This window comes from Plectropomus leopardus, chromosome 10 (genome assembly GCF_026936395.1).
Source record: "Plectropomus leopardus strain MGB_pleo_1.0 chromosome 10, ASM2693639v1, whole genome shotgun sequence".
NCBI lineage: Eukaryota > Metazoa > Chordata > Actinopteri > Perciformes > Serranidae > Plectropomus > Plectropomus leopardus.
The window spans coordinates 36,390,612-36,406,184 of NC_142185.1; the positions used below are offsets into that span (position 1 = coordinate 36,390,612).

A 15,573-nucleotide genomic window follows, 5' to 3' on the forward strand; every position below is an offset into this window, starting at 1 on the left:
TGAAACCCATTCAAACTGACATTTTTGATCCCACAGCCATCAGAGCAGAAAAACAGGACTTGTATTATTTCTGGGTGTCATTCTGGGCTTTTGACTCTGAATTTGACATTTTGACTATTTTCCACCTGATGAGGTCATTTTGACCATATTTGGCATTTGGAGGAAATACATGCTATTTCCACTAGGTGACCTGTCACAGTCAATGTAGCTGCTGATCACTGACAGATCCCAGACTGTCAGCAGCTACACTCACACACTGACATATCCCAGACTGTCAGCAGCTACACTCACACACTGACATATCCCAGACTGTGAAAAAAAATCTAATTTGCATGTAGTATGCTGAAAATATTTCTTATTTTGTTTTTTTTTCCATATAAAAACATGGTGGCATCATCGCAAAAACATGGCATTAAAATGGTTAAAATTCAGAAAATGAATGAATATTTGATATTTATAGGACTGATGTTTGTTAAAAAAATAACCTCAATGAAAGAATAAAATAATGTTAATGTATAATTTTTTAAAGCTCGATTTTGAAAGCTCATTTTGTGCACAGAGTGATATGAGCTGGCCCAAAGGGTTAATATGGAGCTTCTTTGTTTCCAGCTTTAGAGGAGTCGATGTTCAGATGATCACATGACGTCTCCTCGTCTTGGCAGCGTGTTTCCCTGAAAGCATGAAAGATGTTCTCAGATTAAAAAGCTTTGATGCGCCTGGTGAATAACACTGATGTGTAAATCAAGACGAGCGTTGGAAACTTGCCTCAAACTGACCACAAACTCTTTTCTTTTTTATACTTTTTGTCTCATTGAAAGTAGCCAGTCGGCTCTCGGTTATCTATAAATCGCGTCTAGCTGGGAGCTGCTTTTCTCCGTCTTTGATGATGACTTGTGAACCCGGTGAACTCGTGCGTATAAAGAGATTTTGAGGGGTGGGCTTTTCACATCCAGTGAGCTGCATTAAGCATCGCTCAGTGCGTCGACCTGAGAGGGATTCGGCTTCAGAGGTTTCAAAGAGCTTCTGATCTCTGAGGCAGAGCCGGTTCAGTCAAGGAGACACGACAAGTCGACATCCATCAAGATCTCTCGTCACAGTTAGCAGCAACGCTTCAAAGCTGATTCACATTCAGAACCAGCGCGACTCGATCCCCAGAAGTCCTGATTCTGCTGTTTGCTGATTGATCACGCTGCTGCTGCAAATGAGCAGCGAGTTACTGTGGACAGTTGGCCTTTTGAACCATGTTGTTCCACAACGTTTTAAAGTAACATGATAATTATTGTTTGCATGATCTGTACAAAAACAGAGTTTCATATCAACCAGTTGTGGTTTCACAAGATGAGACACCAATGATATTCAACCTATGGCCCCCGGTGCTGGGTGGGCCCCCCAAACCATCGTCTGATTCTCATCCTGGGAATAGTTTTTGTCCTTTTAGTCTCCATAAGGGGCCAGAGTGCATAAAACAGCAACAAAATAGAGCTTGTTGATCAGAAAAAGAGCCAGTGGATGATCTCCCACACCCACAACAGGGATCCTAGATAAGACCTTAATGTCCTAAAATCCTACAAATGTCCTAAAATCCTATAGAAAAGACCCTCAGTGCTGCTTCAGCACAGCAGCAGCAGCTGATTGTTGGCCATCAGCTTCATTTTCCAACACAAGTAGATTAAAACTCTGTTGCAAGCATTGAATACTTACAATAATTTGCTCCAAATCTGAGACAGAATCAAAACTAATTTTGGAGTTTTGTCTTGCCCCCTCAATGTCATTGCAAAAAAGGCCTAAAAATATTGCAACTTGCATCACAACCTTTTTGAAAAAGCTGCTGTGAAATCAGACGTTGGGTAAAATCCTGGAAGGAACAGTAAACTGAGCCGTCGTCTGTCCCTGAGCATCCAAATGTGACCCTGGAGAAGTCCACAGAGCGTCTACGTTTGACCTGAAGAGCCACTGACCAAGTAGACGGTTTGGAAGTGACAATGTTTTCAATATTCTGCAACTTTGGATTCGATTTGTGTTACATTTTGTATGAAAATCAAACTACTATGAGTGTGTGAGCTCGCTGTTAGCATTTCTCTCAAAGCCCCGCAATAGGTGGGTTTCCATTAACACTCAAACTGTGCAAATTGAAAGAATAAAAAATATGTTCAATGGTAAAAAACATCAATTTCGAAATAACGTGTAAAGCATTTTACGCTTGCATGAGGTGGTGATTTCAGGTGATTCACATTTGTTTTTAATCGAAATTTCAAAAATTTCGCTTCAGTTTTGTTCAAATCTGTGATGGAAACAGAGCTGGTGCAGCCTCAGAGCTGCCAGCTCGACTGCACACTCTTCATCTTGTATTCTGTCGGATCACACATGTCGCTCCTCGGCTCGTCACGTGCGTGTATATATACTGTATATATATATATTCTGTAGGTTGTGTGCGCAAAGTGCTGGACTAATGGACCAGAGTCCGAAACAGTGACAGACACGAGTCCCAGTGTGACTCCCGGAGCAGGTGAGCTGTCACCGTCTCACATGTCCGCCGTGCGTCTCTGTGCTGGGATGGACGTGTGCTCAGTCTGTCCTCTGACGGTGACCTGGTTCCACTGACTGGGTTCACTGGGAGGTGTGAATCCTGCACGGCTCACATCCAGGCATCACAATCGCTGCAGCTAATTGGATTATTTCTGTGTTTTGAAGACAGAAAAGTTCAAAGAGGAAACGTGGGCGTTCAAAGACGCGAGCCTAAAGGTGTAAAAACGAAAAAACGCGGCGGAGCACAAAACTGAACGAGGTGAACTCTGAAGTGTGTGAGGTCAGCGGGTCAGAGGGCTTTAAGGAGATCAGACTGTTCTGCTCTCAGTTATCCTGTTAACACGATAACACGAGCAGCGCGGGACTCTCCTGCAGAGACAATGGGAGCTTCGTGGAATCGAAGCTTCGTGGAACAATTTTGTTTGGGAGCTTGACTCGCCTCGCATTTTATCGGTTGTAGCCGACCGGCCAATCAGACGAGCCGTTGGGTGTGGAGTCATACACGAATCCATCCAGTCCCCTCTCGACACCGCCGCTTGTTGCCAGGGTTGTTTGTGCCCTGCAGGGGGAGAGGTGGAAGTAGAGCAGAAAATGTTGACGGAGGATAGACGGGCTGTAGATCCGCCACCTGAGAGCAAACATCACACACACACACACACACACACACACACACACACACACACACACACACACACACACACACAGGGTTTGTTGTAGATGAATAATGAGGACTTCAAGAAGCAGCAGGTAAAACTGAGCGGGGAAACCCTGAAGTGATGCATAAAGAGTGCCAATTACTGCAGTTTTCTGCAGCTGGTTTCATGCATTTCTTTTCCCCAAAGTTTCTGCTTTTCAGAGTTCATACAAGGTGCTTGAGATGCTTGAAGACCTTAAATTTAGAACTTATGAATTTAAGAACTGAAATACCTTGGTCCTTAAAAAGTTCTTGATTTAACTTGAGGTGCAAAATAATTTTAAATTATTTTATACAAGAACAATGAGCTACAAAAAAATGATCCTAAAATTTGCAAGAAATCATGAAAAAGTACTAGAAAACTGTCTGAAAATTACAAAAAAGGTTTATAAAAAGAAAAAAATAATAAATATATGTAAATTAAAAAAAAATAGAAACAAGGACATACACTAGAAAACATGCTTCAAAATTATAATAATTATGTAGCCTAACATAACTTTAAATATGTGATTATTGTAATTATAAACATAGTTTTTCCCTACCTTTAATTATTTTCCCTATACAGTTAAAAGAAAATTATCTGAAAATTAGGGGAAAAAATATTAAGATTATAAAATAAAAAAAAACATTTAGCTCATTGCCTTCTACTCTTTTTTTCAACAAGAAATCAAACAAATTCCCCCATGTTTCAAACACACGCCCCAAGACATTAACCTCGATATCAAAGCTAATAAAAATGCTTAATCTGTCGATGGGTCCCTCACAGACTCTTGAGCCTGTAGATTTGGAGCCGAGCAGCTCAGACGGTCTAATTTCTGCAGACTCTCATTTAAATGTAAAAGTTCTCACGAGTCTCGGGGCCCTCTGTGACCTGCGGCCTCCTGGCAGCTGAGGGGGGAAGTCTGTCTGACCCGGGTTCAGTGACGGTGTTCCTGTAACCCAGCAGGAGCGCTTCATAATTGGAGCGTCCCGCTGATTTTAATGTTCGGGCTACTATTCACTCTTCAAAGGCCTCACCGTGTTTCAGAGTTCAGGGAGGAGGAGAGCGAGCCTCTCACTTTCATTAAACGCAAAGATTCATGAGGAAGAGGCGGTTCGCTGACTAAAACCCTCCAACACAACAAACTCCAGCACCACTGTTACTACTTTAACGGTGCAACAGTCTTCATTTGATTTTCTGTTTCTTTCATAAGTATTTAACCCTTTGCTCCTGAGCAAAAAGGTTGAATTCTCTTCAAAAACATGGAAAAATACAAATGCAAGAAAAAGTGGCAAAAGGTGACACAAAAACAGCCTGAAAATTAATGTTTCAAAAAGGAGAGGCAGAGAACTAATTATTCGAAGAAACTATAGTTATGATTATATGAATATATCCAACTCTTTTTTTTTTTTTTTTTTTTTTTACAGAATACATATAGTTTTAATTCTTTTGCACTTTTATTTCAGGTAATTTCCCTGTTTTTCTTTTTTCTTTCTTTTTTTGTTAATTTGTGGGTTATCCAGATTACTGCATGAAAGTCCAGGGTTTGTTGGCTCCATTCACCACTCCTCCCACCTTTAGGGACGTTCGTGCTCCTTACATTATATCGTTACCGGCAGCATTTTAACCTGACGCCATCCAGCGGCGTATCATGCAGACATGACAGGTTCAGGTTGGCCGTATTCTCAAGTGATGCCAACCGTCCGCCCCACTCCGCAGCAGCTGTCTTCCAGCGCATAATAACATCGTGCATGGTTTTGCCTTGCTGCATTCTCAGCTTACGACATCCAGTGGTGTATCATGCAGACATGAAAGGTGGCTTTTAGCGTTGGGATCTTATGCCTAAAGCACCGTTAAAGCGTCAGTATCTGACATTGTGAAATGAGAACAGGCTGATTATGGCTCTGATAGGTACGATCATACGCAGCAGCCCTGCAGCTGTTCAGTCCAACCAGGTGGTTCCACCCCGAGGACAACGTCAGCGTCAGACGCCTGACATTTCAGTCCTTCGTGTCTTTGGCCTTCAGCTCATTCATCCGCTCAGTTAAACGCCTCCAGCATCTTCCACACGTTAATTATCAGCTTGGACTTTTTTTGTTGTTGTTGTTGTCTGAAACACGTCGCAACACGTGAAGTTCAGTTTTATGTTACTCAGTGAGCCGTGCCCTTCTTCAGATAAACACTGGTGTCTCTCATGTCTCTAAATGTCCAACAGGAGACGTGCAAATTAGATAACAAGAGGACAATAAAACAGGGAGGGTTTTTGAATCTCTGGTCATATTTCATTTCAAAATGGACAGTGTCTTTGGCAAGGGAGACAAGGTCAGAGACGGCTTCCCTCAGAGAGACGTCAGCTCTCATTTGAGGACGAGGTGCATGTGTGTGTGTGTGTGTGTGTGTGTGTGTGTTAGACACCCCCTGGCATGACTAAAACACACTGATCCAGAGCCAAACCATCAGTCTGACACGTCTCCGCCCCTCCCTCGTCTCTCCTCCTGAAATGAAAATGAAGTCCTGAGTTCACAAACATGTTTGGCCTTGTGGTTGTCACAGGAAGTGAGGAGCAGTGAGGACAGAGGGGGGGAGGGGTGTGTGTGGGGGTAATGATGAAGGTTATCTGGTCAGAGGCATTGAGGCAGAAATGACTGTTATCATTAATCATTTAGATTTCCTGTGTCTTGGCTGTGTTGTTTGTTTTGTTCTGTTTTTTTTTTGACGACCTAGTTTTCGGTAGTTTTGGTTATTCTCTGGTTACAGAGTGCAGAAATAACAGAAGAACAGCCAGTTCTTCAGGTCAGACTTTCTGGTGTGGTTATTGGCGTCTGTATCTTACACCGAAATCACTGACAAAGTGGTGAAATACGACATCTTCAGAGTTCGAACAGGCTGGAGCTGCTGTGTCAGCTTTTTTCTAGAATATCATACAAATTATAGACGTTTATTCAACAACACAACTCAAAGAGAGCTAATGCCAACTTCCTGTGTCTCTGCCCACAGTGGCTGAACCACGTCACCGGCTTCGTACGATTCTTTAACCGAAAATCACATTTCAAGTGAATCTGCCAAATAAGGCAAGTGAGACCGCGACCTGGTTCTCAGAGTCAGGGTGACGTGCACCTGAGAGGAATGCGTGACACACAGTTTTATAATCCTGTGGTAACTGAGCGGTGGCATCGCTGGGCCCAGAGGGCACCGCGTGGGGATGACATAGATTTCCCATGAGTCTCTGCAGCCTTGTGGCGTCTGTTTGTCTCACACCGACCTGCTCGTGTTTCTGCACTGACAGCAGATAAATATTTTTGAATCAACAGTAAAAGTGGATTCAGAGTATCAGAGTAGTGTATTCATGTAATGAATGTAACATCAGATAATACAGTGGACAGAACTTTATTTAGTTTTTCCTCAAAAACAAAGTAACTGGTCATTTATTGGAAAAGCAAACTTTTTTTTTTTTTTTTTTTTTACATTTTTTAAACCATTACATTGTCCAAAGCATACTGTGATGTTTCAGGTTGTTTTCAGTAAAACTTCCTCCTCAGTTAATATCAGTAAATGATGAAGTTGGTTTATGGCACGTCGCAGTGAATAAAAGTAGTTTGCTGTTGTCAGTGTTTGCTTTTTGTTATCAGAGCCTCATATGAGCAAACAGGTTCTCGTCTCAAGTTGTCACATGTTGCCACTTTGCCGTGGACTTCTGCGTCTACATATTACTCTCTCGGTATCCTTCTGTGTCTGCTGTTGATGTTTTGGGATGCTGCGACGGTGATGTCAACAAATGCACATGGTTGGATGACGCTGCACGTGGTTAAGTTTAGACCACAAAAAAAAGGTGCTCTCCAGCCACATCACAAACTTACGCCATCATCAGCATATCATACTGCCGCAAAAAGTGGCTTACTGACGAAATGGCAGTTTTTGATGACTTTAGAATGAGAACAGGAGTGTGTGACATCGTCTTTGTTAAAGAATGCAGATGAATCCTAAAAAACAAGTTCAAACAAAGTATGTCGGAGATTTTTTTATTGCAGCAGGAAGAAAGAATCAGACTTCTAAATTTTGTGAAAACTTTGGTGTATTTCTGTGACTCTGCTATAATTATCAAAGCAAAACCTTCAAAAGTTAATAATGCCTGAGAGAGAAACTGGGCCCAGAGTAAAACTCAACACCATTTGTGTTCAGATATTACTGGCTGTGGCTGCTGCTTTTAGCCCGAGAGGAAAAGTGTGGCAACTTTACAACAAGTCTTTCTGGAACTTTACCTCACTTTATATTTACGTTTTGTAACATTTTTTTTTCATTGCATCGGCGATAACCTTCCAGTAGCCTACAGCGTGATTATTCCCAGAGAGAGGACCGTGTGGAGGCTCTGAGCCGTCCGGCAGCAGCTCTGCTCGGCCTGCTGAGCCTCCTGCCCGTTAAACAGTCGGATCCTCCGGTTGGGAGCAGACGTCACGCAGGCAGACGCAGGAATGTGCAGCAGCAGATCCAGACATGTCGAGTTAAACACAACCAGGCCAGACAGGAGTGTGTGTGTGTGTGTGTGTGTGTGTGTGTGTGTGTACGGTGTGTTGCATGCTGCAGGAGTGTTTGATATATTGAAATATTATCAACTTAAATCATCAGCATTGACTTCAATAGTTCATCAGTACAAGGGCTTGTTTTGAAAATGTATTTAGTAGTTTAACATTTTTACCACCTCATTAAAACAGTTATGTCTTTGTCTCGTGTTTGTTTGTTCGTTAGGAAGTTAAGATATTAGCAAAAGTCCTGCAATTGCAACTTTTTGTGCACCAAGCTGGGTTTTTACTCCACTGAGGGTTTTCTAATGTCTTCACATTTGTCTGAAAAGAGGAGAGAAGAAATGAAATAATGTGCAAAGTGAAGCCGTTTAATGTATATACACACTTTAACAAGATAACAAGAGTCTCCTCAAATCAACACAGTGTGAGCCGCAGACTCGACTTATATTTTTCTGCATGATAAAACATCCACTAAGCGAACCAAGGGCTCACAAACCATAACATCATGGGTCACTAAAATCGCACTGTATCTGTCTAAACCTGCTGAAATGTGTCCACACACTGAACCCTGTCAGTGAGCAAATGAGCTGCTGCTCACACCAGCATGTTCAAACCTGAGGCGAATGTATGGCAGAGTGTGTGTGTGTGTGTGTGTGTGTGTGTGTGTGTGTGTGTGTGTGTGTGTGTGTGTGTATGTGTATGTGTGTGCGCATGTGCAAAGTGCAGTAAGGATAAAACAGAGACCTCTTGTGGCAGAAAGAGTTGCTAAATTTTGTCTATTTTTCTCCACTTTGCCATCAGGGCCTCTCGGCTTTGATGGGACCTGTTGGAGGAGATAAAGCTGCAGAATCCTTTTAATCATCTTTTGATTTATTCTTTTATTCTGTCTAGATCACGTTTAATTCCATTTTAATGAGTATTATTTGTTATTGTTATTTTTGTTTTGTAATTGTTTCTCTCTTTTGACTGGCCTTAATTCAGCTTTTTTTTTTGGCTCTTATAGTTATGTTGCCTCTGCAAGAAACACCTATTGCTTCTGCTTTGCTTTTTTTGTCAAAGCATATAAACTCTGTTTTTAAAGGTGCTATATGAATACATTTATTATTATTATTATTATTATTATTATTATTATTATTATTATATTACTTTAATTTTAAATTGTTTAGAAATGGATCTAACAGAAATGTGATGGGAAAATAACATGAGTAACTCATGGGATGCAGCTTAAAAGTTTCCCACTGGCTCAAAAAAAACAAAAAAAACAACAACAAATAAGTCAACAGCTCCATCTTCTGGCACATCGGCAGCAGCTGCATGAAGAACATAAAATGTGCAGCTGTGCACTGAATAATCAGTTTTACACAGGCTGCTGTACTAACAACAACTTTGGGGTTTTATTCCATCTAACTTCTTTTTAAATTTTAATCTCATAAAATAAAGCAGCAGAGAGGAAAATACACAACAGTCGCATGACGAAACAGTTGAGAACAAAATAAGAAATTTTATTTTGTACTAAATAGACAATAAGTCGTAATCACTACAAGAAGTTTACAACGAGCAGAGCGATGCACAGCTTTCACATTGACTGTTTATCTACAGCAGGGACGCTCGACTTGCTTTGCTTGGCGGCCAGTTTTGCAAAATGACAGGGGGCCAGGGGCCAGTCACAGCAGCACCATGTCTCTGGCACTTTGGACATCTCTGATATAAGGACATTTCTTGGAATTTCTGACAGATTTTAGGAAATTCCCTAGATTTTTGAACAATACTAGGATTTAGGACTCCTCTGGGATGTCCAGAACATTTCTGGGATTTTAGGAGTTTTCTTGGACTTCAGCACATTTCAATGATATTAGGACATTTTTAGGATTTCAGGGACACTAGGTGCTTTGCCAGGACTTCTGTTTTGGTTCATTGTTTTGTGTTTTTCATTAAAAAAAATCTCTATTTTGATGCTGTTTAATGCACTCTGGCACCAAGTACAAAAACAATTACCACTTTGAATCACTTCATTTTTATTATGTATTAGAAAACGGTTGGAGGGCCACCCGGCATCCTATCGGGCCAGATTTCATATGTGGTCTATAGGTGAGTGTCACATGACTAGAGGATGCACAGAGTATGAGTGAGTATGCACATGAGTATTCCACAGAGCCTGCTCTTTACTGTATACATATATTTATATTCTGTATACAGAGAGATACAGAGAGAAAATAAGTTTAACTTAATTTTGGGAGATTAAGTGAAAACCTTTGCGGAGCAGATCTCGGTTCAGTCACTTCACAGTATTTTGGCCTCACTGGAGCCGGGCTGCAGAATCTCAAGCGTGACGATGACTTTAACTGCTTTCCTAAACCAGCAGTAAAACCAGGCGTAGATCACAGGGTTCAGACAGGAGTTAAAGTAAAACAGGTAGAGGACAAAGGACGCAGAGGAAGAATCGACCGTGTCTCCTGCCAGAGAGACTCCGTAATACGGACAGAAACACATCAGAAACACAGCCACCAGAACACCGAGCGTCCTGGCTGCTTTCAGCTCTGATTTCTTTGTTTTTGGGGCCACTGAGCGCTGCAGAGCGATCACGTGAGAGCGCATGGCGCGAGCCTGAGACACGGCCGCAGCGAAGACTCTCAGGTACAGGACCAGGATGACAGTGATGGGAGCAACGAAGGTCAAAACCAGGTCGACGGCTCCTTCGACGTAGTTAATGACAATCACACACTCTCCCCTGCAGGTGTGATACCTGCCCGGCTCCGCGAGGTCGTCCTTTAGTATGAGGCCGCTGTAGACGGCAGCGCACAGCCAACACGCGCACACGCACACTTTAACCCTTCGCACGGTGACCCTGGTGGTGTAACGCAGAGGGTCACAAATGGCCACGTAGCGGTCGACGGATATGAGCACTATGTCCCCCACTGAGGCAGAGGTGATGATGAAGGACACAGAGTTAAAAAGTGAACACACGAAGTCACCGAGAAACCAGCAGGATGTTGTTGAGAGGATTTCTACGGGAAGCAGCAGGAAGCCCACGAGAAAGTCTGAGACCGCCAGCGCGAGGAGGAGGATGTTGGTGGGCGTGTGCAGCTGCCTGAGAGAGGAGAGAGACAAGTGTCATGAAAATCCTCAAAGCTGCATCACAAAAACAGAAACAGAAAATCATTCAAACACTTACAACAAATGAAAAAGAAAATTACTTAAAAAGAAAGTAAAAAAACAAAGCAAGAAAATGACTTAAAAAATAGGTGAGGAAAATTTTTTTGAAACATATTCTGAATATATAATTCTAATAATCATAAACACTTTCTGAGATGTTTCCCTATTAAAAAAAACATCTTTCTATTTTTCTCTCTCTCACTCTTTCTCCTTTTTAAACATTAATTTTCAGGTTGTTTTCTTGTCGTCTTTTATCAGTTTCTTGCACAATGCTCATTGCAATTTTCCATGTTTTTGGAGAGAATTAAACCTTTTGGCTCAGGCTTCAAAGGGTTAAATATCTCCGAAAAGTGTCTGAATGAAACACAAAAAAATGTCCATCAAAGAGTTTTGTCTTCATTTTGTCTTCTTTTTTTGTAGAAAAACAGTCAACAAGGAAGAATACAATGACGAATGTTTCACAGTGAAAAATTATTCAGCAGCAGCTCAAAGATAATTCTTCTAATATGCATTCACATTTTTTAACTTTGAAAAGCTGTATGTAGTACTGAGTGTTTTAAAAATGAAATAACCAACAAACGTGGTCAAAAGGATGAAGTGGATACTGTTTCACAGGGCTGAAGAGTCGGACAGAAAAGTGAATCATTTACAAACAGATATGATGTGAAACAGAAACACTGAAGAAGCAGAAAAAATCTCTGTTGCTGTCTGAGGTTCTGAAATCATCAGTTCTGATTAATATACGTCCTGTCCTGTCACAATACACAGATTTACTGAAAAGATATTCAATATCACGACAAAGACAAGGATATTAATCACATAATGTATTCTAATTAATACTTGTCCGAGTATGTTCAAAATCAGTGGCTAAAAACCCCCAAATCCAAGAAAAGGGTGCTTTTGTTAGTGGAAAAGGAGAATGAAACAGTCGTTAGACCTTTAACCTTTCATACCTGAGCTAAGAAGGAGGCAATGAGCAACGAAACAAGGAATGACCCAAAAATTTGCAAGATATTAGAAAATTGTAGAAGAAAATTAGTAAATAACAAAAAATTAAATTAAATATAATAAACATAATTTTTTAAAAACAATACCACAGAAATGAGCTGGAAAAGAGCTGAAACATTATAATCATTTTGTCACATAGTTTGAAATGTGCATTTATGATTATTGTAAATATAGTTTTCCCTGGCTTTTCCTTTTTTTCCATGACTTTTTTTTACCAGCAATGAAAAAAAAATCTCTAAATATACTTTTTTTGCAATTTGTGGAACATTTCCTAATACATTTTTCACTGCCTTTTTCTCCATGGTTGAAGCTGCACAAGAGAAAAAGGGTTAATCAGTGTCAGACAAGCACATTTACATTTCAGAAAGTCTTAAAGAAGATTAAAGCACAGGACGAGTACACGTTAGAGAGTGAAAATGTAAGATTTGGGAGTAAGGGTTCATGTTTGCCTGAAGTGTGACACAGAGATGATGACGAGCAGGTTGAGAGCCACAGTGAGCAGAGAGACGGAGTACAGCAGGCAGTTAACCAGCACCGCTCTGGGCCGCGGAGGGCCGGGCCTCCTGCAGGAGGTGTTGATCAGCTGTGGAAAGCAGAGCTCCTCCATCTTCAGAGATCTGCAGAGATCTGCAGCTCCACTGAGTAAATGACTGATTTAACTCTTTCATACGAGCATGAGTCCTCCAATCCCCCTTTTTCTCGGTCTCTGTTGGACTGCGATGTCACTCCTCCCTCGCTCTGCACATCCCACCATCATCTTCATCACTTTCCCTGGAAACATGTCTCCCTCGCCTGTGTTAATCTCAACTATTGCCTCCTATCTTTTGTCTTACTTCTTTGCACTTTTTTCAGTAATTTATGCAGTGATAAGCCAGTCAAAAGTAAGTTTACTCATTCATTTTAGAAAGGCCACACAGCACACACAGGTGCCAGTGATAGAAAAACAAAAGACCCCCCCAAAAAATCAGAAAATGTAAGTGTTTATCAAAAGTAGTTGCCAATTTATTTTGTCATCTGGCTTATTTATTCGTCCAGTAACTGTTTCAGCTGTACTTGTGTTCATTGTTGAGTAGTTTTATTCGTGTCTCAACATGTTTTATAAACTTTTCTGACACTTTCTCATCTCAACTCGTCATGTTGCCACTTTGCAGTCCACTTCCATGTCTACATATTTAGGTTTCTTCTGCGTCTGCTGTTAATGTCCTGTGATGCCGTTATCGTGATTTCAACACAAGCACATGGTGGGATGACGCTGCACGTGGTTATGTTTAGGCGACAAATGCAAATGTCAACCGACACCAGGACGTCATCAAACGCACTTGCTGGCATGGATGGCCCAAAAGTTTATACGTTTCAATTTCTTAAGTTGAGCCTCTTAACTCATTCTCAGCTTTTTTTGTTCCTTAATCCAATTCTCACAGAGCTAACACCTATCACCTGATTACCTCCTGCTCTCTCTCTCTCTCTCACACACACACACACACACACACACACACACACCTGGCCCTCATCATCTCATCAGCCTCTCAGTATAAATACCTGCCTCATTTTGTGTTTCACAGCGTTTCAGTCTCTTTCTGTCTTTTTCCACCAGCTTCCTTTAGAATTGACTTTCCTTCTAAAAACCTCTGTTTGAATCTTTTTTGCCTTTTTGACAAAGTAAACCAGCTCCCTCACCTCCCTCGCTTCTGAAGCATAATTGGAGTCCTCAGCATTGACCCAAAACGATTTAAACCACTCAGAGTCATATGCAGGGCTGCAGTCGTGAATGGGGCTAAAACACACCTGATTTTGTCTCGATTTGTCCCCCAAAGACAGACATGTCAGCTGCCTCTCTGCACACATTGTTTGAAGCTGACCCATCAGGCTGCACAGTGAATTCTGTGTTGCATGTGGGTGACAGGCGTCAAAACTTCACTAAAATGTGTGTTGGTGCACGGTTCAGCTTTAATCAAACTGATGCCGTTCAGCCGCAGCACACTCTGTGAAGGCTGTTGCTCTTTAGACTGTCAGCGAAGATATAAAAAATGTCTCTCTTTCCTACGTCTCCTGCACATGTGGTGTCACACAGGCAGCAGACAGAGCTGCCGTCTGTATTTCCACAATTAAAAGAATATACTCTGCTCATTTATGGAGCAAACTGCTGTATTGTCAACGTCAGATATTGCAATATATGCAGATATTTTACAATAAAAAGAGCTAATATTCAGACGTTTGATCATTTCTGCTCTGTGTTGATTGTGTCCTTTTTTTCACCTTTTGTCCACAACATTGTGTTTTTGATGTTCATCTGAACTGAGCTGACTTTGTACCAAAAAGAAACCAAACTGATTTCATTAACTGTGGAGTGCTGCAGGCTCACGTAGCTCCAGACGAGCCTGAGAAAGTATTTCTGCACAGAAGTCAGTCGTGAAACACTTTTAAACATGTTTTAAGCTGCTGCTTCATATATGGCCTTTTTCTTATGCAGTCACTGCTCACGAAAACACAAGTCATGACAGAAAGCCACTTCTTTGATGCATGATGCATTTCATGGCCATGAAATTAAAAGCTTTGTGTTAACAACTGAAAGGATTCTCTCGACATTGTTTGAGGGCTTTTATTTTGAAACGGAACCGGAAAGGTTGAGTGAAAGTGATATTTGTATTTTATGTCTGTGACAACTGTAGCAAAAGGTGATCTAATGTCAATATCAGTATATTAGCTGAAAACGTCACACCGAAAATATCAGTGAGACACTGAATCTCGAGATGTTCTGCAGCGGCGGCGCCGTGCCGAGCGACGCTGCTCACGCCGCGGTGTGGCTGCTCAACCTGTTACTTTACATTTGTGCTCCACACTCAACAACAAACGCTTCCCTTTTCACTGACAAACATCAGTTTGATTTGTGGCTTTTCTGTCATTTGTAACATTTAAAAATAAAAAAATAACAAAACACACAAATTAATGCAAACGAGCCTTACGGCAAAAAACAAAAAGTCAAAAAAGAAGGCCTATACATCCGTTTCAACAAACACTCAAGTCACATAAACTTAAATATCGCATATTTGAAAAGGAGTGAGAGGAAGCACAAACTTATTTAACTTTTTTTTTATCTGTTCTAAAGGTAAATGATTATTTTTCAGTTGTTTTTTGTACTTTCATCAGTATGAGAGTGCACAAATACGCAAATGTACATATATTATTAAGAACTTGTTATTCAATAAAATCTTCATTTATCCATTTCTGCACACGGAGGTTTATTTTTGCTGCCATCCACAACGTTACTGACGCATTGCTTTCCTATTTCCCAAAGTACACTTTATTAACACGTTAACTTTGCCCGCCCTAAAATATACTTATATATAGCTAAATATTCGCTCTATAAGCTCAGTTTTTGTCTCATCGATTCCTGGGAGGAATATCCGTCTTTACACGTGATAATTGAATCCATCATTATTCTCCAGAAATCTAAGATTTATTGTCCAATATTTAATCAGTTGTGAATGACACAATGTCACCTGAAAAAAAAACATAACTGTTGAGAACATATTGCATCACATGTTGATGTTTGGTTGATTTTCTTCACACCTCTGATTGCAGGAACACCTCAGAGGTCGAGGTGTCATCATCCGACGGATCCGTGCAGGTGTGAACAAACTTCCTGCCGTCAGGAGCAGCTAATGAGCTGCAAAACATCTGCAGAGAGAGAA

The 15,573-nt window shown here is 41.0% G+C and overlaps 1 protein-coding gene across 1 annotated transcript; it reads right to left on the minus strand.

The window, feature by feature from the left end:
* Window positions 1-9,416: 9,416 nt before the first annotated feature.
* LOC121948664 (trace amine-associated receptor 13c-like) lies at window positions 9,417-12,488 on the minus strand. The gene is made up of 2 exons (XM_088082718.1): window positions 12,331-12,488; window positions 9,417-10,820 (listed from the first exon to the last, which is right to left on the minus strand). Exons 1-2 carry the CDS (start codon window positions 12,486-12,488, stop codon window positions 10,001-10,003), a joined length of 978 nt encoding a protein of 325 aa, XP_087938844.1. The 3' UTR covers window positions 9,417-10,000.
* Window positions 12,489-15,573: the final 3,085 nt, after the last annotated feature.

Coding starts and splice junctions, on each gene's coding strand:
- LOC121948664 (XM_088082718.1), bottom strand. CDS start 12,488: ATGGAGGAGCTCTGCTTTCCACAGCTGATCAACACCTCCTGCAGGAGG. Junction 10,821..12,330: donor ATCTCTGTGTCACACTTCAG/GCAAACATGAAC, acceptor ACACTTGTCTCT/CTCCTCTCTCAGGCAGCTGC.